At 40.9% G+C, this 19389-nt stretch overlaps 2 protein-coding genes across 2 annotated transcripts; both read right to left on the bottom strand.

Moving 5' to 3' along the window:
* Positions 1–5740: 5740 nt before the first annotated feature.
* On the bottom strand, positions 5741–8101 carry LOC139576281 (transmembrane protein 208-like). The gene is made up of 6 exons (XM_071402191.1): positions 7921–8101; positions 7527–7622; positions 7397–7456; positions 7069–7205; positions 6784–6868; positions 5741–6678 (listed from the first exon to the last, which is right to left on the bottom strand). The coding sequence occupies exons 1-6, from the start codon at positions 7924–7926 to the stop codon at positions 6538–6540; spliced, it is 525 nt and encodes a 174-aa protein (XP_071258292.1). The 5' UTR covers positions 7927–8101; the 3' UTR covers positions 5741–6537.
* A 3037-nt stretch (positions 8102–11138) lies between these two features.
* Positions 11139–18701, bottom strand: LOC139576282 (oxidoreductase HTATIP2-like). Its single transcript, XM_071402192.1, has 6 exons — positions 18488–18701; positions 17829–18018; positions 15597–15704; positions 12473–12610; positions 12320–12381; positions 11139–12023 (listed from the first exon to the last, which is right to left on the bottom strand). Exons 1-6 carry the CDS (start codon positions 18601–18603, stop codon positions 11807–11809), a joined length of 831 nt encoding a protein of 276 aa, XP_071258293.1. The 5' UTR covers positions 18604–18701; the 3' UTR covers positions 11139–11806.
* Positions 18702–19389: the final 688 nt, after the last annotated feature.

Below are 19389 nucleotides of genomic sequence, written 5' to 3'. Positions count from 1 at the left end.
TTAGCTAGATCCAGGTAGCCTATAGCCCCTGATAGCCTACAGTAGCCTAGGCACGATGTAAAATGAACGATTTAGCAGTTTGCTCAATTCAAATTGACGGACTAATTTATTTAACATGAATAGCGAGGCGATTTCAAGGTAAGAATTCCTGCTGGAATAGGCTACTGAGGATGGGGTCGTAATTTAAATCACTAATAATTGAATTTAAATAATATATTAATAATATGGATATTACCTGAATAGGCCTATGCTTGTCAACAACAGCCAGGGTTATTTTCTTATTATTTTTTACCTGTAGCCTAATCTGACTACCTGTTACCTTCAATATAATACATTCTAACAACAGCTAATGCAAATGCGATAGACCTGTGACCATGATCACAATTGATAACTTCCAATTTCATGAACTAAACATGGCCATTAATAATTGCATAATAACACAACTCTACAACAACAAATGTATTGTATCAAATGGTAGGCTACCGTAGCCTCCATAGAAATTAATAGGTTACTTAATGGCCAACAGATGTATCCAGGGGCGTAACTTTGGTTTTAGAAGTTGGGGGGACATAATATATATATATTTTATCCGGTCGGATAAACACGTCAAATAGCCTACCTGACTGCTCGGAGGCGTCCGCATGGCCCTAAAGCACACCTAGCCTCGTTTTGTATCACATTCCAATGATAAAACTGTGAGGGACAAAAATGCAATTTCAGAATGGGGCCCCATCTCCAGTGAAATTTGCACCCCTGGATGTATCACTCACCACATTCAATGTCAGTTTTATTGTGGCCTTTTCCCCATATCAGAAGCACACTAGGAAGTTCCATAACTTCCATTTACAATTTCCACCCGCGCAGCACTCCAGAGCCAAGAACTGAGGATTCGTATAATGCGCTCTAGAGCGCCTAGTCGTTTCCCTATGCATTGTCACCTTATTTCTTGATGCGCATCAGTTCTAGCACGTTAATATGTTTCATTGGAAATATATTTCTCCATAATGACAAATCTAAATAGCCTACCTACAACTGGTAAAAAGTTGTCATGACTGTCTCCTCTCACTCAAGTAACTCAGCTGCAGCCTCAGGCTCAACATACACACACCCCTCCGGCCCTCCCCACCACTCAAGCAGCAACAGGCTGCCTCACTACCTGATAGTCAGCAGCAGCAGGTCACAGTGAAATATATATTTTTATGACAAATGCCATGACGGCCCTGGTGCAATTTAGAAGTAGCCCAAAAACCTGCAACCCGCGACCAATACATTTTCACCCGCTACATGCTTTTCAAATTAATTTTCGTAGCAGGTTAGGATAGCATTTTCGCAAACTCTAACCCTGTTCAATCTCCTAACCTGCTACGGAAATGCAACTTCAGTATCGAAGTGGCGTTAAGAGTGTTTCCTCAAAGTTCAGACCAGGTTCCTGTTCAAACTCTGAACAGAGGAAGAGGTCCATAGAAATAGAAATACAGGGAGTGTGAAAAAATGTTTACAATCTCTTTTTGAATTGGAAGCATTGTGAAGCAAGCTCCATTAAAGCGGTAATCTGCCGTTGAAACAATAAGAGGGCAACCCACCTGTTTCGGTATAAAGCTGAGGGATGGGGCTGGAGAAATGTAACCACTCTCAAATTCAAAGACTGAGCTATGGATGCAAGGACTGACCATCCATGATATCAAAATTATAGTTTTAACCATGCTTTGAGGCTATATAGTGTTTGTTTACAAACATTGGCGTAAAACAAAGTTATATTTTGGGTTCAAATGTGGTACAGCAGTTGAACTAAGTTTGAGGCATTTATAAGTTATATTCTTCAAGAATCAATAGGTACACATCATTCATTTAAGAGTCCAAAAATGGATGTAGCAACTGCCTTTAAGGTCACGTGACCATAAAAGTCCCCTGAATATTAAAACTTGAACGTCAAAGTTTTACAATAAGTTTGATTTAAAACCGTGAAAAGGTTACTTTAATATACATTTATTGAAAACACAAAACAATACAAACAATATACTTGTTAAATCGTTGTGGGAAAAAATGACAAAATGACAGGTTATTGTTTATATACTGAAATCAATTTAATAATATGTACATTAAGACCTTGTTGCAATAGTATCTAGGCTTACATACAGTACCAATCAAAAGTTGACACACCTATTCATTCCAGGGGTTTTCTGTATTTATACATTGTAGAATAGGGAAAACATCAAAACTATGAAATAACACACATGGAATCATGTAGTAACCAAAAGTGTTAAATCAAAATATATTTTACATTTGAGATTCTTCAAAGTAGCCACCCTTTGCCTTGATGACAGCTTCGCACGCTCTTGGCATTCTCTCAACCAGCTTCATGAGGTAGTCACCTGGAATGCATTTCAATTAACAGGTGTTAAAGTTATGATGGACTGTCATTTCTCTTTGCTTATTTGAGCTGTTCTTGCCATAATATGGACTTGGTATTTTACCAAATAGGGCTATCTTCTGTATATCCCCCCTACCTTGTCACAACACAACTGATTGGCTCAAACACATTAAGAAGGAAAGAAATTCCATAAATGAAAATAACACCTGTTAATTGAAATGCATTCCAGGTGACTACCTCATGAAGCTGGTTGAGAAAATGCCAAGAGCGTGCAAAGCTGTCATCAAGGCAAAGGGTGGCTACTTTGAAGAATCTCAAATATAAAATATATTTTGATTTAACACTTTTGGTTACTACATGATTCCATGTGTATTTCATAGTTTGTCTTCACTATTATTCAACAATGTAGAAAACAGTAAAAATAAAGAAAAACCCTGGAATGAGCAGGTCTGTCCAAACTTTTGACTGGTAATAGGTGTGTCCAAACTTTTGACTGGTACTGTGTTGGCTGATTATAAAAAGGCAGACATTTCTGAAGAGATCAACCACCATGTTACCCCTGCTTTGACATGCTTACATTGTATAGGCATGTTGATCACACAAGTTGCTGCCAACTAACTACCAGTGCATCAATATATACTTCCATTTCATTTGTGTATTATTCAAATATGATTTTGGCAAAGCCAGAACAGCAGTCATAGGTCATAGTCCCATTCCTAGCACCTTGTCTATGCTCATCAATGACCCAGGCAATAACTCACTCACTGGGGAAGCATTAGCTACAGGAAGGCGTTTTCTACAATCTACCCTCCATCACTCCCCTTTGAGGATCTGAGACGACAGTTCTATCATATCTCCAAAAGGGAGTGATGACACAGCCTGGGTCATTCAGTTGAGAGATATGGAGATGGTGTGAAATCCAGTATTTTGATGGCTACACATCAAAAGGTATAAAGTGCCTTTAGAAAGTATTCATACCCCTTGACTTATTCCACATTTTGTTGTGTTACAGCCGGAATTCAAGATGGAACAATCTATTTAAGCCCTCTCATCCATCTACTGTACACACAATACCCCATAATGACAAAGTGAAAAAATGTTTTTCGACATTTTTGCAAATGTATTGAAAATGAAATATTATATATTCATACCCCTGGGTCAATACTTTGTAGAAGCACCTTTAGCAGAGATTACAGCTGTGAGTATTTATGGGTACGTCTCTAAGAGCATTCCACATTTACCCATTATTTTATTTATTTTTTATTCTTAAAGCTCTGTCAAATTGTTTGTTGATAATTGCTAGACATTCGACAACCATTTTCAGGTACTGGCATAGATGTTCAAGTAGATTTAAGTCAAAACTAACTCGGCCACTCAGGAACATTCACGGTCTTCTTGGTAAGCGACTCCAGTGTATATTTGGCCTTGTGTTTCAGATTACCATCCTGCTGAAAGGTGAATTCATCTCCCAGTGTCTGGTGGGAAGCAGACTGAACCAGGTTCTCCTCTAGGATTTTGCCTTTGCTTAGCTACATTCCATTCCCAAACAACACATTGAATTTATTTAGGACCCAACTTTAGGACCATTATTACTTTAGTGCCTTGTTGCAAACATGTTTTAGAATATTTTTATTCTGTACAGGCTTCCTTCTTTTCACTGTCAATTTGGTTAGTATTGAGAAGTAACTACAATGTTGTAAACATTTGGCCATCTACCAATAGATGCCCTTCTTTGCAAAGCATTGGAAAACCTCCCTGGTCTTTGTGGTTGAATCTGTGTTTGAAATTCACTGCTTGACTGAGGGACCTTACAGATAATTGGGGTGTGGGGTACAGAGATGCAAGGTAGTCGTTCTAAAATAATGTTAAACACTATTATTGCCCACACAATGAGTCCATGCAACTTATGTGATTTGTTAAGCACAAAATTATTTGGGCTTGCCGTAACAAAAGGGGTTTTAACTTAATTAGTAAAAATTTCAAAAAACATAATTCCATGTTGACATTATGGGGTGTCATGTGTAGGCCAGTGACAAAATCTCTATTTAATCTATTTTAAATTCAGGCTTTATCAACAAAAATGTGGAAAAAGTCAAAGGGTCTGAATACTTTCTGAAGGCACTACATTTCCTATTGCTTATTTATGCTGTGAAGAAATGCACTTGAAATGATAAATGTATATACACGATTGTTATTGTTTGTAATCAAATCATTTTTAAGCATTGTGAAGGATGGGAGCGATAACGATGATTAGGGCCGAGATACAATTTGATAGCGGATTTAGACAATGTGTCATTTATACTGAACAAAAATATAAACGCAACATGCAACCATTACAAAGATTTTACTGAGTTACAGTTCATAAGGAAATCAGTCAACTGAAATAAATTAATTAGGCCCTAATCTTTGGATTTCACATGACTGGGAATACAGATATGCATCTGTTGGTCCCAGAAACCTTTAAAAATGTAGGGGAGTGGATCAGAAAACCAGTCAGTATCTGGTGACCACCGTTTGCCTCATGCAGCGCGGCACATCTCCTTCGCATAGAGTTGATCAGGCTGTTGATTGTGGCCTGTGGGATGTTGTCCCACTCCTCTGCAATGGCTGTGCGAAGTTGCTAGATATTGGTGTAAACTGGAACGCGCTATCGTACACGTCGAACCAGAGCATCCCAAACATGCTCAACGGGTGACATGTCTCGTGAGTATGCAGACCATGTAAGAACTGGGACATTTTCAGCTTCCAGAAATGGTGTAGAGATCCTTGCAACATGAGGTTGTGCATTATCATGCTGAAACATGAGGTGATGGCAGTGGATGAATGGCATGACAATGGGCCTCAGGATCTTGTTCCGGTATCTCTATGCATTCCAATTGCCATCGATAAAATGCAATTGTGTTTGTTGTCCGTAGCTCATGCCTGCCCATACCATAACCCCACCATGGGGCACTCTGTTCACAACGTTGACATCAGCAAATCGCTCGCCCACATGAAGCCATACACGTGGTCTGCGGTTGTGAGGCCAGTTGGACTTACTGCCAAATTCTCTAAAATGATAGAGGCATCTTATGGTAGAGAAATTAACATTCAATTCTCTAGCAGCAGCTCTGGTGGACATTCCTGCTGTCGGCATGCCAATTGCATGCTCCCTCAACTTGAGACATCTGTGTGACAAAACTACACATTTTAGTGGCCTTTTATTGTCCCCAGCACAAGGTGCACATGGGTAATGATCCTGCTGTTTAATCAGCTTCTTGATATGCCACACCTGTCAGGTGGATTAATTATATAAGCAAATGTTCACTGATAGGGATGTAAACAAATTTGTGCACAACATTTGAGAGAAATAAGCTTTTTGTGCGTATGGAACATTTCTGGGATCTTTTATTTCAGCTCATGAAACATGGGACCAACACATTACATGTTGCGTTGATATTTTTGTTCAGTGTAAAAGTCCTTTCCGATTGAGCCAACATATGCAGCATTAACAGTGAATGTACTCTCCGCGAGAACATTGCCTTTAAACTGTGCATTGCAGACAAAGCACAATCGGATGTAATTTTGACCTTCGTCACATATGCCCAACTCCAAATCAACACCTAGCACCTAACCCTATGCACCGCATGTAGATCTGAAATAAATATCTGTAAAAGTTAGATAATAGTTCCCCCTTGGTCTAGATTAGCACCTAGGTGGTAGTGGCTAGTGGTCTATTTGGAATTGGGCATGAGCGTGTAATCTGATGAGCATAGTCTAAAATAAAAGGTCTGCCAAAGGGTAAGATCACCACATCCTTTTCACTAGTTCAGATGAAATTGGTGTGACACACAGACCTAGATTATGAACAATTGGATGTAAACAAATTACAGGCCAAGGTATATGACAACATGCACTGGTGACGAGGTCATCAGCCCAACAAGGACGATTTCCTCTCCAGATGTGAAGAAAAAGGAGAATGACAGAGGGGAGGAAGAATTGGAAGGGTAGAGGGATATAGGGAGAGAGGAAAACCAGAGCACCCACAGGGTTCAGTTCAATTCTTTATCCATACCTGGATGTCTTTGTGCACACATCAAAAGTTCCTCCTGAATAACTTAACTGTAGAGTTCCTGGCTGCACTTAGATTCATTCTGTGTATAGAAATACTACGGCAGTCTGCCAAGTTAGAATCTCTTCATCTGTCTGCGCTCCTGTCGTCTCTGCTTCTTCTCATTCACCTCCTCTGGGGCTGCACCAGGGGTCTCGGCCGAAAACCAGGGGCCTAGGAAGTTCACCCACAGCAGGAACATTGCTCGCGCCGGGGCCTGACACACACACACAGATTGATTAAAAGATCAATGAGGGCCATGAGAAAGGGAAAATAAACAACCAAAGAGAGAGCGTTCAACAAGTATGGGATAAACTCTTACCAGCAGCCAAAGGTACCAGAAGTAGGAGGAGATGGTGCTGAGCACTTGTAATATAGCAGTTAGCAGGATAACATCTTTCAGATGCCTATAATGACAAAGAATCCATCATAATGCACCACACTACCATTATAGCTTTGCGAGATCTACCTTTGAAGGGAGATAAGTGCACCATTGCTACATGCATGTTGAACATGCTGTAATACTCACCAATTCTCTCTCACACACACACACACACTGTATGTTCGCACACTCATGTTCACGGAAACAAACAGTGTGAGCACTCACTCTGCCATCCCCTGCTCCATGTTCAGATCTATTCCACCGTCGAGCAGACTCCCATCCTCACCAAACACTGCTTGGGCCATGGCAGTCATGGCACGGTAACTGCCCACATACACTGCCAGGGCAAACACCAGCGCAAACTACATGGGTGGGAGAAGGAGATGGAGGAAGGAAGAAGAGAGACAGGGGGAATGAGAGTGGGGGAGAGACCAAGAAGAGGAAAGAATAAAGTAGAGAGCGTTAGTAATCCCCAATCGTCCCCATTTCAGTTTTACTGCTCAACAGTAGAGGGGCCATCAATGTCAATAACATACAGAGTGAACTCACTCACCCATGTCCAAAACGTTGAATAGCTATAGAAGACCAAGAGGTTTAACGCAGTGTATATCGCCTAGGAGAGAAACAAGTGTCAGGTGTTGTACTAGTCCCAATTTCCATTGAAAAGGAAGATGGTGTCTTACGTTGGCTCCCAAGATTACTCTGGTGTAGAACTTGAGTGTCGTCTCATTCTCCTCGTAGATTTGCTTCTTGCCTTTAGTGCCGACCTTACCTTTGGGCTGTGTGCATTATAAAAAGGTGGGCTGTTAGTGTAGTCAACATTGTATGGACTTCAGAAGTAAGATAGCTTACCAGCAATTAACTTACTAGCATCAATATGGAGACAGGCTGTGTAGGGTTTGTTAACTAACGTTGGCTCAAACTAACTAACTAGCTTTCGATACACATTAGTTTACCATTCTATTAAATGAATTAGTCAATAGGTACACATAACTTAATGTGGTGTTATAAAGCATAGGAGCTGCCGTCAGCTTGTCTGCCCAACCTGAAACATAAGCAGATCAAAGATCCACCTACCGCCATTAGTTCCTCAACCCTGTACTGCTGCTTTTTTCACGTACGCGAAGTAGGTCCTTTTTTGACATCGACTTGTACAGTATTGAGCAATTTGGATGGACTGTTATACCAAACACAGGCTTGAAGTTCAACTGTAACGAGATCTCAATGAAGGTAACACATCATCGTTTAAGACACTTCCGGCGCAGGTAAGACGTCACTCATTTAAATGTGTTTGAACTTTGCAAAATGACTTTGTTGCCATCTGTCGTCGTGAACGTGAATGCATTCAACTACAGTGGTTATAGTTGTCGCACAATTGTTGTAATTTACAAATATAACAATAGGCCGACTCAACCAGAACCATTTTGACAGTCATGCCTGACAATAACTATATAGATTAAAAAATAAAACATAAGCAAATCAACCATATAAACCTGCTTCAAATATGGGGCCATGTAGATGGTGTTCATGAGATCAGCTCCAACCCATTCCAGCAGTGTGCAGTGGAAGAGCAGTTCACTGGGCTCCTTTCCTGAAGAGTTCAGTATTACTGCACTCTGTCTGGTTAGGTCTTGACTGGTTCGAAAGTGTATTTCCATATATTCACCACTTGAGGTCCCCAACTCATAAGACAATCTTTGAATTATCCCATTTTGATGAAGCCCTGACCACTGTAGTGAGAAAAATAAATGGGACCATCTAAAATTTGTGTATAAATGTTGTATTTACTCAGACCACTTATTTTTTGCATTTCTAATCTCTGAAATCAAAGATTTCCCAAGGGCCCAGGATTTAACCATGTATTCAAAGTCAGACCATTGCAGGGCGCCAGTCATATCAGGAGCAGTTGAAACCTGGAAAACAATGCATAATGAGCAATAAAGTCTAACCTCCTCTAACATTAGGAATTGACTGACTTAATTTTCATTTCATTTCACCACTGGTATTTTATCACCACCATTACCTGCATCACTTGGACTGATAGAGGATCCATTTTGATTGCCTGCAAACACATTAAAACCATAAATGCAGTGTGAGGTAGTACTTAATCTTTTAACACAGTTAACCATCAGTGTACCTCTTGCCAGGGTCTTCGGTAGTTTGGTCAGACTGGGTCATATCTGCTGTGGACAAATCCTGAGATGCTTGGGTCACGTCTGGCTTCAATGGGCTCATGGTCATCACAACATACTATTTATTCATCACTATTTTCATCATTTTCTTCAGGGTTCCCTTCCAGGTCAGTCCCAGCAGGAGTTACCAGGGTGAGGTCTGATTGCTGTGGGAGTGGTATAGCAGCACCCTCATTATGATTTTTACCTTGTCAGCTCGGGGATTCTATCCAGCAACCTTTCGGTTACTGGCCCAACGCTCTAACCACTAGGCTACTTACTATGCCTGTGATGTGTGGTGATCCCGCCTAGGGAAGGCATGGTTGAAACCATGTGGGCCTTACTTCTCATCTTCAGATTGGTCAGGCTTTTTTTAATGTATTTTTTTTGTTGGACATAAAAGTGTAAAAACACCAGGAAATTAGCTCCAAGTGATTTTAATTTAAGAAATCTGTTCCAAAGTATTCCCACGCATAATAGAGACACGTGATCATATGCTAATGTCAGTAAGGTTTGAAATTATTATGTTTTAGTCAAACATCATATCTGTTTGGGCTTCTTGCAGTCAATTTGACGTCTACAAATTATTGGAAATTATAAACTGGGTGGTTCGAGCCCTGAATGCTGATTGGCTGACAGCCATGGTATATCAGACTGTATACCACAGGTATGACAAAACATGTATTTTTACTCCTCTAATTACGTTGGTATCCAGTTTATAATAGCAATAAGGCACCTTATTGGCCATATATTGTGGTATATGGCCAATATACCACGTCTAAGGGCTGTATCCAGGCACTCCACCGTTGCGTTGTGCATAAGAACAGCCCTTAGTCATCATATCTTGGCCATATACAGTCCATTCGGAAAGTATTCAGACCCCTTCATGGCCTTAGAACTTTCACCATTGGTATGCTGTTGGTTGCTGTAAACTGAGATGCTAATACATTGAATTTTCAAATTGCTAGACCTACATTGTAATTCTCACACACAGGCTAAACCTAAAATGTGTGTTAGATTTATATTTTAATTTGCTTGAAAGTTGTTTTAATTTCAAGAATTGTTGTTAATTTCAAAAATATGTTGCCACTTTCAAGGCAAATCTATTTTTGTACCATGGACCATGAACTGCTGGTCTGAAGATTGTCAACAGTGACTATAGTGCTGGCCATCCAGTTTTGAACATTTCTGTCTGATGCAGAAGCAGATGTGTTCAAGAGAGGATTGTGTCGGGCAGCCCCCAAAGTGACTCTTCTTATTGACTGTATACAAGAATTTCCTGTGTTGTCTTAGGAATTGTAGGTCTGATATCTGATTTACAGTAATACTATTGGTCAACAACTCAGATGCTTATAAAAGGGTTAGATTGTCTCTTTCTCTCACGTTCCTGACCTGCACTGGTGAGATACCTACACTCTTTCTTTCTCTCTCTCTCTCCAATGAGATATGGGCCATGGCCATTTCTTCCTCTCTCTGACCATGTTTCAAATAATGCCTTGTAATGCTTGTTAATGCTTTGTAACTTAAGCGTATGCCTTAAAAAATGTTACCATTCAATTTACAAAGTAATTAAATACACTTGTATTTATAATTCCATTCTCAGGCATTTCTTCATTGCCTATTACTGTTACTCAATTATAGTGCTCTTGCATACATTACTATATATCTTATGGAGTCAGATAATTAATTTACATAACACCACAATAAAAAATCCAAGTCAATAGGAGTATGAATAACATAACCCCTGATTCAATTACATGTTAAGCATTGCTCAGAAAAAAAAGTAATCAAAGACAATAAAATAAGTCAGATATATTGCCTTAAAAATCCCTCTCCAATGGTTCAGTATTGTGGAAAATAAACTCCTGCTTCAAGTAAGTGCATCATTTATCAAAGTGCTTAAGGAAGTGGTCTTATATAAAACAGCATGAACGTTGTAGGCTGGATGGAAGAGCTTCTACTAACTAAACCGTTTTGAGGAGGTAATGTACCCAGAAGAACCAGTGAAATACATTTCCCTCTTTACCTAAAATATTAAACCGATTCTAGCCTTTGTGCCAGTCGGTTTCCTCTTCAGCCAACACCTTCTTGTTGACCACAAAAACAGTCTGCACTCAGAAAAAGCACTTGGGATACAAAGTCTTTACAGAGAAAACAGATTTCAGTATTCATAATTACATCATCATCATTTCCCAATTATATCTTATTTGCATTACCCATGAAGCGGTTTAATGGCACTTTTCATAAGGAAATATTCCCCTTTGGACTCATTCCCAGAGAAACCGAGACAATCAACAACACCTGTTCAAGCAGGAAAAGTATGTTTTTTAGAGGATTTGAGCGCTAGCTACCGTGTTGACTCCATCATGGTTGCAAGGAACCTCAAGTTGAAGCCAATGACGCTTTGAATGCTTGACCATGTGCTCGGAGAGCATCTGCATTGCTCTACAAATTCACCTTTACACTTGTTGTTGACCCTCCTTCGTGTTTTCAAAGGAAAGTGTTAGTAGAAAATAGATTGTCATGAAGAAAAAGCACCATCACATTAAATGGCAGTAGCACAACACACTTCACCATCAGTCTCTGGCTGAGTTCCCAATACTCAAATTTCCTCAACACCTTTCCCTCATTACCACTGACAGGTGAAAGGACTGGATAGGGTTTCCCTTCACATTGCTCTCACATGTCATGTCCAGACGGACCAGTGGTGGTACAACCACATCAGTGGTTTATGGAGGAAAGGATATGATGAAATGGAGCTATTGAGAGACACCTTCCCTCTTCCCTGTCCCTCATTTCTCTGGGACCTTCCCCAAGTCATAGATGGCTTTATTCTCCAGGATCTCCACTTTCTCCCCTGCAGGGATCAGTGTGTTGGCCACCATGGCCCTGGTCACAGATTGGATGGGGATGGACATTGCCGTGGGAAACATGGAAGAAATAGGGCCCAGGACCTTCCTGGCAAACCACTCAGTAGGCCGGCTCTCCTGCCTGTCAACCATCAGCACCCTGGGAGGAAAAACCAAAAAAAAAGAGGAAGAATTCAGTTGTGAGTTGTTACCATTGAAATAAGTTGGGGCAAAAAACACAGTATCAAAATATCTCAGTGTATTTATGCAATGAAACTCAACACGATGTGATCACTGGAGAAATGTGTATATTGCTAATCATGACGTGGGTGTGAGATGTTTACCTGTGGTCACCATTTGTTTTGCCATGACTGATAAGGTAATGAACAAGTGAGTCATTGCTCCATAGGATTTTTTTATATTTTTTAACACATGACTAATGCAAATGAGACTTACGCAGGGCGATAGATGGAGAACCTCTCGAAGCCCAACGGTTCAATGTCTGCCTCCACTTGTCCCTGGAGGCGCAAACATTTGCATTTGTGAGGCCTTCATTACGAAAGGCTATAATTGAGGTCTCTCTACTCTGGTGAACATTTGGTGTATTACCTTCACTTTGAGATAGAGAAAACCACTGGTTTTGTCAGCCCCTTTAGAAGACTCGAGGTTGAAGTGTGAGCAGCCTCCTGCCTTGGCGAGCTCCGCTGACTTCAGGACATAGTCATGGTCAACACGGATGAATCCATCCTACAATGACAGAAAGATAAGAGAAAATGTGTGTACATTAATCTGCCTTTTGACCACAACGTGATCCAAGCAGGTTGTGTATGGTGGGTCGTTCAATGTCATTTCAGCAAGCCATGACACCCACCATCTCATATTGTTCCGAAATCATTTCTGTGGAAAGAAATTCTTATCTTATGTTTCTGCATCATTATTTTGTTGAGATATAATTTGATTTCTGAGAAATTAAGCTGATTGATGGCACCCAAATTGGCCATTTGAATTTATAGGATTCATATAATATTCAATATAGTATCTAACTATGAGTAAGACATGAGGAACCTACGCCAGACCCCCCCACGCCAATCCCAACCCAACCACGACTATAAAGTATCAGTTCTGTACATCTGATAAGTAGTATTGAGTTGCGGCTCTGAGTATTGTTTCTTCATTCTATGTAATGTATTCTCAGTGAATTTGTGGTGATTTTCTTTCCCAGTTCAGAGAAATGTATCATTGAAATTGTTAGGTTTATGTCCAATTCTACATCCTGATATTACCAGGTTCTGACTACTGGATGGTGCTGTTCCTGCAATTAGGTGATTCATAATACACCCCCCTCTCAATGTTAAACGAATAGTTTACCCAAATTACAAAATTGGATTTTGGTTTCCTTACCCCAGGGCTTCCCAAACTAGGTCTTCAGGACCCCAAGGGCTGCACGTTTTGGTTTTTGCCCTAACACTACACAGCTGATTCAAATAATCAACTATCATCTTTGACCATCCCGAGGACCGAGTTTGGGAAACACTGCCTTACCCTGTAAGCTTTTTATGGACTAGGTATGACAGATAGGGAACCAATGTAATTTTGTAATTTGGGTAAACTATCCCTTTAACATGGAGGGGGGAGGGGAGTCAAACTTTTTTTCACGTAATAGCAGGAGCAGGAACAGCACCATCTCATGGTCAGAATTATCAGGATGTAGGATGGGACTAAACCTAACAACGTATCTGAACAGGGGGGAAAAAACATCACCAAATTCACTGGGAATACATTCCATAGGATGAAGAAACAAACATACTACTTGTCAGACACAGAACTGATACTAAACTCAGCAAAAAAAGAAACGTCCTCTCACTCAACTGCATTTATTTTCAGCAAACTTAACGTGTGTAAATATTTGTATGAACATAACTAGATTCAACAACTGAGACAAACTGAACAAGTTCCACAGATATGTGACTAACAGAAATTGAATAATGTGTCCCTGAACAAAGGGGGGGGGGGTCAAAATCAAAAGTAATAGTCAGTATCTGGTGTGGCCACCAGCTGCATTAAGTACTGCAGTGCATCTCCTCCTCATGGACTGCACCAGATTTGCCAGTTCTTGCTGTGAGATGTTACCCCACTCTTCCACCAAGGCACCTGCAAGTTCCCGGACATTTCTGGTGGGGAATGATCCTAGCCCTCACTCTCCGATCCAACAGGTCCCAGACGTGCTCAATGAGATTGAGATCCGGGCTCTTCGCTGGCCATGGCAGAACACTGACATTCCTGTCTTGCAGCAAAAATCACACACAGAATGAGCAGTATGGCTGGTGGCATTGTCATGCTGGAGGGTCATGTCAGGATGAGTCTGCAGGAAGGGTACCACATGAGGGAGGAGGATGTCTTCCCTGTAATGCACAGCGTTGAGATTGCAGGCAATGACAACAAGCTCAGTCCGATGATGCTGTGACACACCGCCCCAGACCATGACGGACCCTCCACCTCAAAATCGATCCCGCTCCAGAGTACAGGCCTCGGTGTAAGGCTCATTCCTTCGACGATAAACGTGAATCCGACCATCACCCCCTGGTGAGACAAAACCGCGACTCGTCAGTGAAGAGCACTTTTTGCCAGTCCTGTCTGGTCCAGTGACGGTGGGTTTGTGCCCATAAGCGACGTTGTTGCTGGTGATTTCTGGTGAGGACCTGCCTTACAACAGGCCCACAAGCCCTCAGTCCAGCCTCTCTCAGCCTATTGCGGACAGTCTGAGCACTGATGGAGAGATTGTGCATTCCTGGTGTAACTCGGGCAGTTGTTGTTGCCATCCTGTACCTGTCCCGCAGGTGTGATGTTCGGATGTACCAATTCTGTGCAGGTGTTGTTACATGTGGTCTGCCACTGCGAGGACAATCAGCTGTCCATCCTGTCTCCCTGTAGCGCTGTCTTAGGCGTCTCACAGTACGGACATTGCAATTTATTGCCCTGGCCACACCTGCAGTCCTCATGCCTCCTTGCAGCATGCCTAAGGCACGTTCACGCAGATGAGCAAGGACCCTGGGCATCTTTATTTTGGTGTTTTTCAGAGTCAGTAGGAAGGCCTCTTTAGTGTCCTAAGTTTTCATAAATGTGACCTTAATTGCCTACCGTCTGTAAGCTGTTAGTGTCTTAACGACCGCTCCACAGGTGCATGTTCATTAATTGTTCATGGTTCATTGAACAAGCATGGGAAACAGTGTTTAAACCCTTTAAAATGAAGATCTGTGAAGTTATTTGGATTTTTACGAATTATCTTTGAAAGACAGGGTCCTGAAAAAGGGATGTTTCTATACTTGTCGTTGGGATGGGATTGGCGTGGGGTGTCCGTGGGTAGCTTTTGACTATTGGAGAAATCATTGTGAGAAAAAAGTTGGTCCAAATCGGATGTTAGGTACTATATTTATTGATTATTACATGATTCCTAGAAATTAAAATGGCCAATTTGGATGCAATAAATTAGAGATCAAATTATATTTCAATAAAATAACGTTGCTAATCGAATGCTCATCTCGTCTTTTTCTCAAAACAAAAATGATTCCAGAAAAATCTAAGATGGCGGGTGTCGACATCCTCTTTCTTTTCTAGTGACCCTCATGGGACATGTTCAGCTATGTATAGTTGTTAGGAATTCCCTATCATATTCATATTGCTCATCCAGTTACAGTATACACAGGGGTCTCTCTATCAGTGACCGTGAACTCACAGCCCCTGCTTTGGCTTTGGTCGTTCCCAGGCAGCAGTAGCCAACATCATGCCCTTGGAATACTGCAGCGTAGTCATCCAGTTTCTCAAAGTCCACCACCTCCTGCACCTGAAAGAGGACAGAGAACAATACGAGGCCAATCTTTAGAGTGGAATAATGGATGTAGGCTTTGTTGTAGTCTGCACACACATTTAATGGTATTGAATGTACTTCATTCAAAGCTCATGGTAGGGTGTTCGGTGACGCGACAAACAACGGACGCTATACGAGAACTGTATTAAAATGATTTGAAAACATAAAATGTGGCAGTTGTTTCCCCATATTTAAAGAGCCCAATACTGTAGGTTATGATATTTACGCGATATGAGCCCATACGTAAAGCAAGTGCCATGAAAAGAACATTCAAGTCTGTGGGACAGACCTTTTTGTGAAACTCGCAAAATCGGTGTGTCAGAGTAAGATCGATGTGACATTGTATTGCCGATAAGCATGGGAAAGTCCTGAGGGTGTTTCACGGTCACGGGACGTCTTTTGACTGAAACAAAGTTTTTCCTTCGCTTCAGTTGTCAGATGTTTTCAGAGACACAAAAAAAATATAGCAGGCTGCAGTTCACAAAGTAGAGCTTCACAGCTACGTTTTGATGTACGGGTTGTCAGGGATTGGTCCTAGCAGCGCACTCAGTCTCTTCTGTGCCTAGGCTAATTATTTACTGCAGTTTATCCTCCCATCACCAGAGTAACTCATTAACACAAAAACTAACATTACAATGTAACCCAAATCAATGGTAGGCGTACCTTAGCTTACTTCTATCTTATTAGACCAGTAGCCTTCTGTGTTACAGCTCAGACTTAGTGAGAAGTGTGCATCTCTGCTAGGCTGTGTGTATCCGTGTTAGGCTGTGCTTGATGTGGTGTGTGTGTGTGTGTGTGTGTGTGTGTGTGTGTGTGTGTGTGTGTGTGTGTGTGTGTGTGTGTGTGTGTGTATGTATGGGGATGCTGAGAAGTGTGTGTGTTAGGCTGTGCGTGTGTGTCTCTTAAGTATTTAATTTGCATAAAGTAGTACTCTAATTTCATAAATTGTTAATATCTTAGTTTTGCATAAAGCATTAATATTTATTAATGATATGACCACCCTACCTTCAATTATTGGGCTTAAATTACTGTAATTATGTACAGCACTTTAATTGAAGAATTTGTACTTTTATTTGAAAAATCTCTGTTCTACATCAGCCCTAGCCCTTGATCATGACTCTCAGTTCCGTTACATTAGATATAAGTGTCATTGGACGAAGGCATCTCCTTTAGGGCGGAGTTTTGTTAAGAGCCGCAACGCTCGGCCTGAATATTAACATGCCTTGCTTGTGGTACGGTTTTGGAAGCATAAGGACCTTATCTTTCATAATTGTGAGAAATTATACAAAAAAAATAAAAAAAAATTGACACACCTTTATAGGGTTAGGGTTCCCACAAGGCCATATTTCCACGTTACAGCGCTTGTTTACGGAAAACAGTGCTAATTAGCCATCTGCGCCTCTGATCCCGGGTGTAAACGGAAGACAGATGACGCAAACGTGTTGTCACTGACAAATACTGTCGGCTGCAACTGTGTTAAAACTGTGTACAGTAGGTGTGTATTTTGCATTTGTGAAATTATTTTGATGTGATATGAAAGTAGAGGGATTTATATTTTTAGAACTGTACCGCAACTGAGAATCGATTCACGTTTAGATGGAATATTGAGCTGTTTTGGTTTCCAGAGCCAATTCGTCCTTTAAAACAGAACACGTAAGGTCCTCGGATTAAGGAGTAACATCTTTAAAAAACGTGCTAAATACAATACAGGTGATTTGGTGCCATTATTGAATAGCAATGAACATTGACCTTTCCCGTCAACTTGAAAATGAGATATCTCAGCAATGGTAAATCCTTTCCTCATGAAATAAAGTGTTCTGTATTCCGGACAAGCTTCTCTGTGACATAGAATACAAAGTATAACACCAGAACCAAAGCTATCCCCCCCCCCCCCCCCCCTTAACACCCTACTCATGGGTGTGTTACTTTGCCAAATAGAGCAGAGCCCGGTGTCCCAAAAGCATCTAAATGCTAAATTCATCTTAGAACCATCGGATCCTATGGGTCTAACGATGAACTTACCCTTAAGATGCTTTTGGGAAACCAGCCCTGCTTGAAAAGGCAACAATACACTGACAATAAGACAAGTCGCACACCTACCAGGTTCTCAAACGCTTTGTCTTCAAATGTGAGCTGCCTCCTTCCGATGAGAGTGATCTTCGAGAAGAGCTTCCTCTCCACAATCTCTTTCAGTAACTCCTTGCCTGTCTCGCCAGAGGCACCCAGGATAAAACAACTTTTATTCTTCTGTCTGAAGTCCTCTGTCAGTGTTTTCAGGTCGTGTGTCATCCTGAAGGACAAAACAAGACAGTGCTTCACCACTGAGGAGACCTAATGGTTTGATCGCTATTTTACACAGAAGCAGCATGATACAGCAGTTTTATTCCAACACAGGTGTGTGTCACGCCCTACAACTGTCAACGCCCTACAACTAACTAGCAAGCTAAATAAGGCAATTAACCTTTTTTATTTAAACTTTATTTAAACTAGCCAAGTCAGTTAAAAAAACTAATTATAATTTACAATGACGGCCTAGGAACAACGTTCTTGCAAGCCTCCCTCAAAGGCAATCACACAGCATTACAACTACCTGTAAAACAGACAAGTAGGCTACTAGCTAGTACCAGTAGCTAGTTACTGTATAGTACATGCTAGAATTCCCAAGCCTGACCGCAGACTGACATGGTAAATTGTCACCAATCTGTCGGTGTAGTTTCAAGTAGCTAGCTAACGTTAGCTAGTTAGCATCTGCCTCTCACCTGGTGTATATCGTCTGTTCGCAGTTTTCTAGATGTTGTAAAACGGCTGCAATGACAGCGAGCAGAACAGCGAAGAAGCCAAGAGCTTTACCCCAACTGATTTCCAGTAGTTTCATAACAGATCAGCGAGGTAGCTAAACAAATGGATGTGCTCATAGAAACATACATCCGGTTTCTGCAGTCATTTGTGATAGGCATGCGCAGTAGAACAGATGAAATTACCAATCGATGATTTTCAATCGATAAACCCTGCCTGATACACTGTCAAACATATTCTGTGAAGACGATAAATTCAGATTTTTTTTTTGAATAGTTATTGTTTTATTGAAACACAAATAAATCTAATGCATCTATTCAATAAGAAGCCAGCTTAGACAGTTTTATTTGATGGCTGCTAAGTTTTTTTTTTTTAAACAGTAATTAACATCATTGTCATCGCATGATTACTGTGCACGTATCAATAGGCTAGACAGAGGGCAGTACAGGCATTGAAACACACAGTCACAGTGACTACTTGTCAGGAAGTACCAAAGAGCATTTGGTAACACTATATTTCTGTCAGTCTTTGTCATAATGTGGTCAGTGTCTTTAATTGTCCAAATAAATGTACAAGGGATATGAAATGACATCAAACACGGTTTTATCACAGGATAAACCATGTATTCCCAATCACCTGTTCACATTCAGAAATGAAATAAAAAGTAAGCTGTAGCTTCTGTACATACATTGTCTTATATCCGTTCATCTGTTACCATCCTTTCATAGTTAATTTACAGCCAGTGGTTCAGACCAACTGTTCAGACTCCTCCTGGTCACAAGAGAACATGTGTCATTGAGGACTTCAAGCCACTGTTGGTAAGTTTGATGGCAGACCAACCAAGTCATTTTAATTTCACCCTTCT

Source organism: Salvelinus alpinus, chromosome 5 (genome assembly GCF_045679555.1).
Source record: "Salvelinus alpinus chromosome 5, SLU_Salpinus.1, whole genome shotgun sequence".
Lineage (NCBI taxonomy): Eukaryota > Metazoa > Chordata > Actinopteri > Salmoniformes > Salmonidae > Salvelinus > Salvelinus alpinus.
This window is presented reverse-complemented; position numbering and strand designations above follow the sequence as displayed.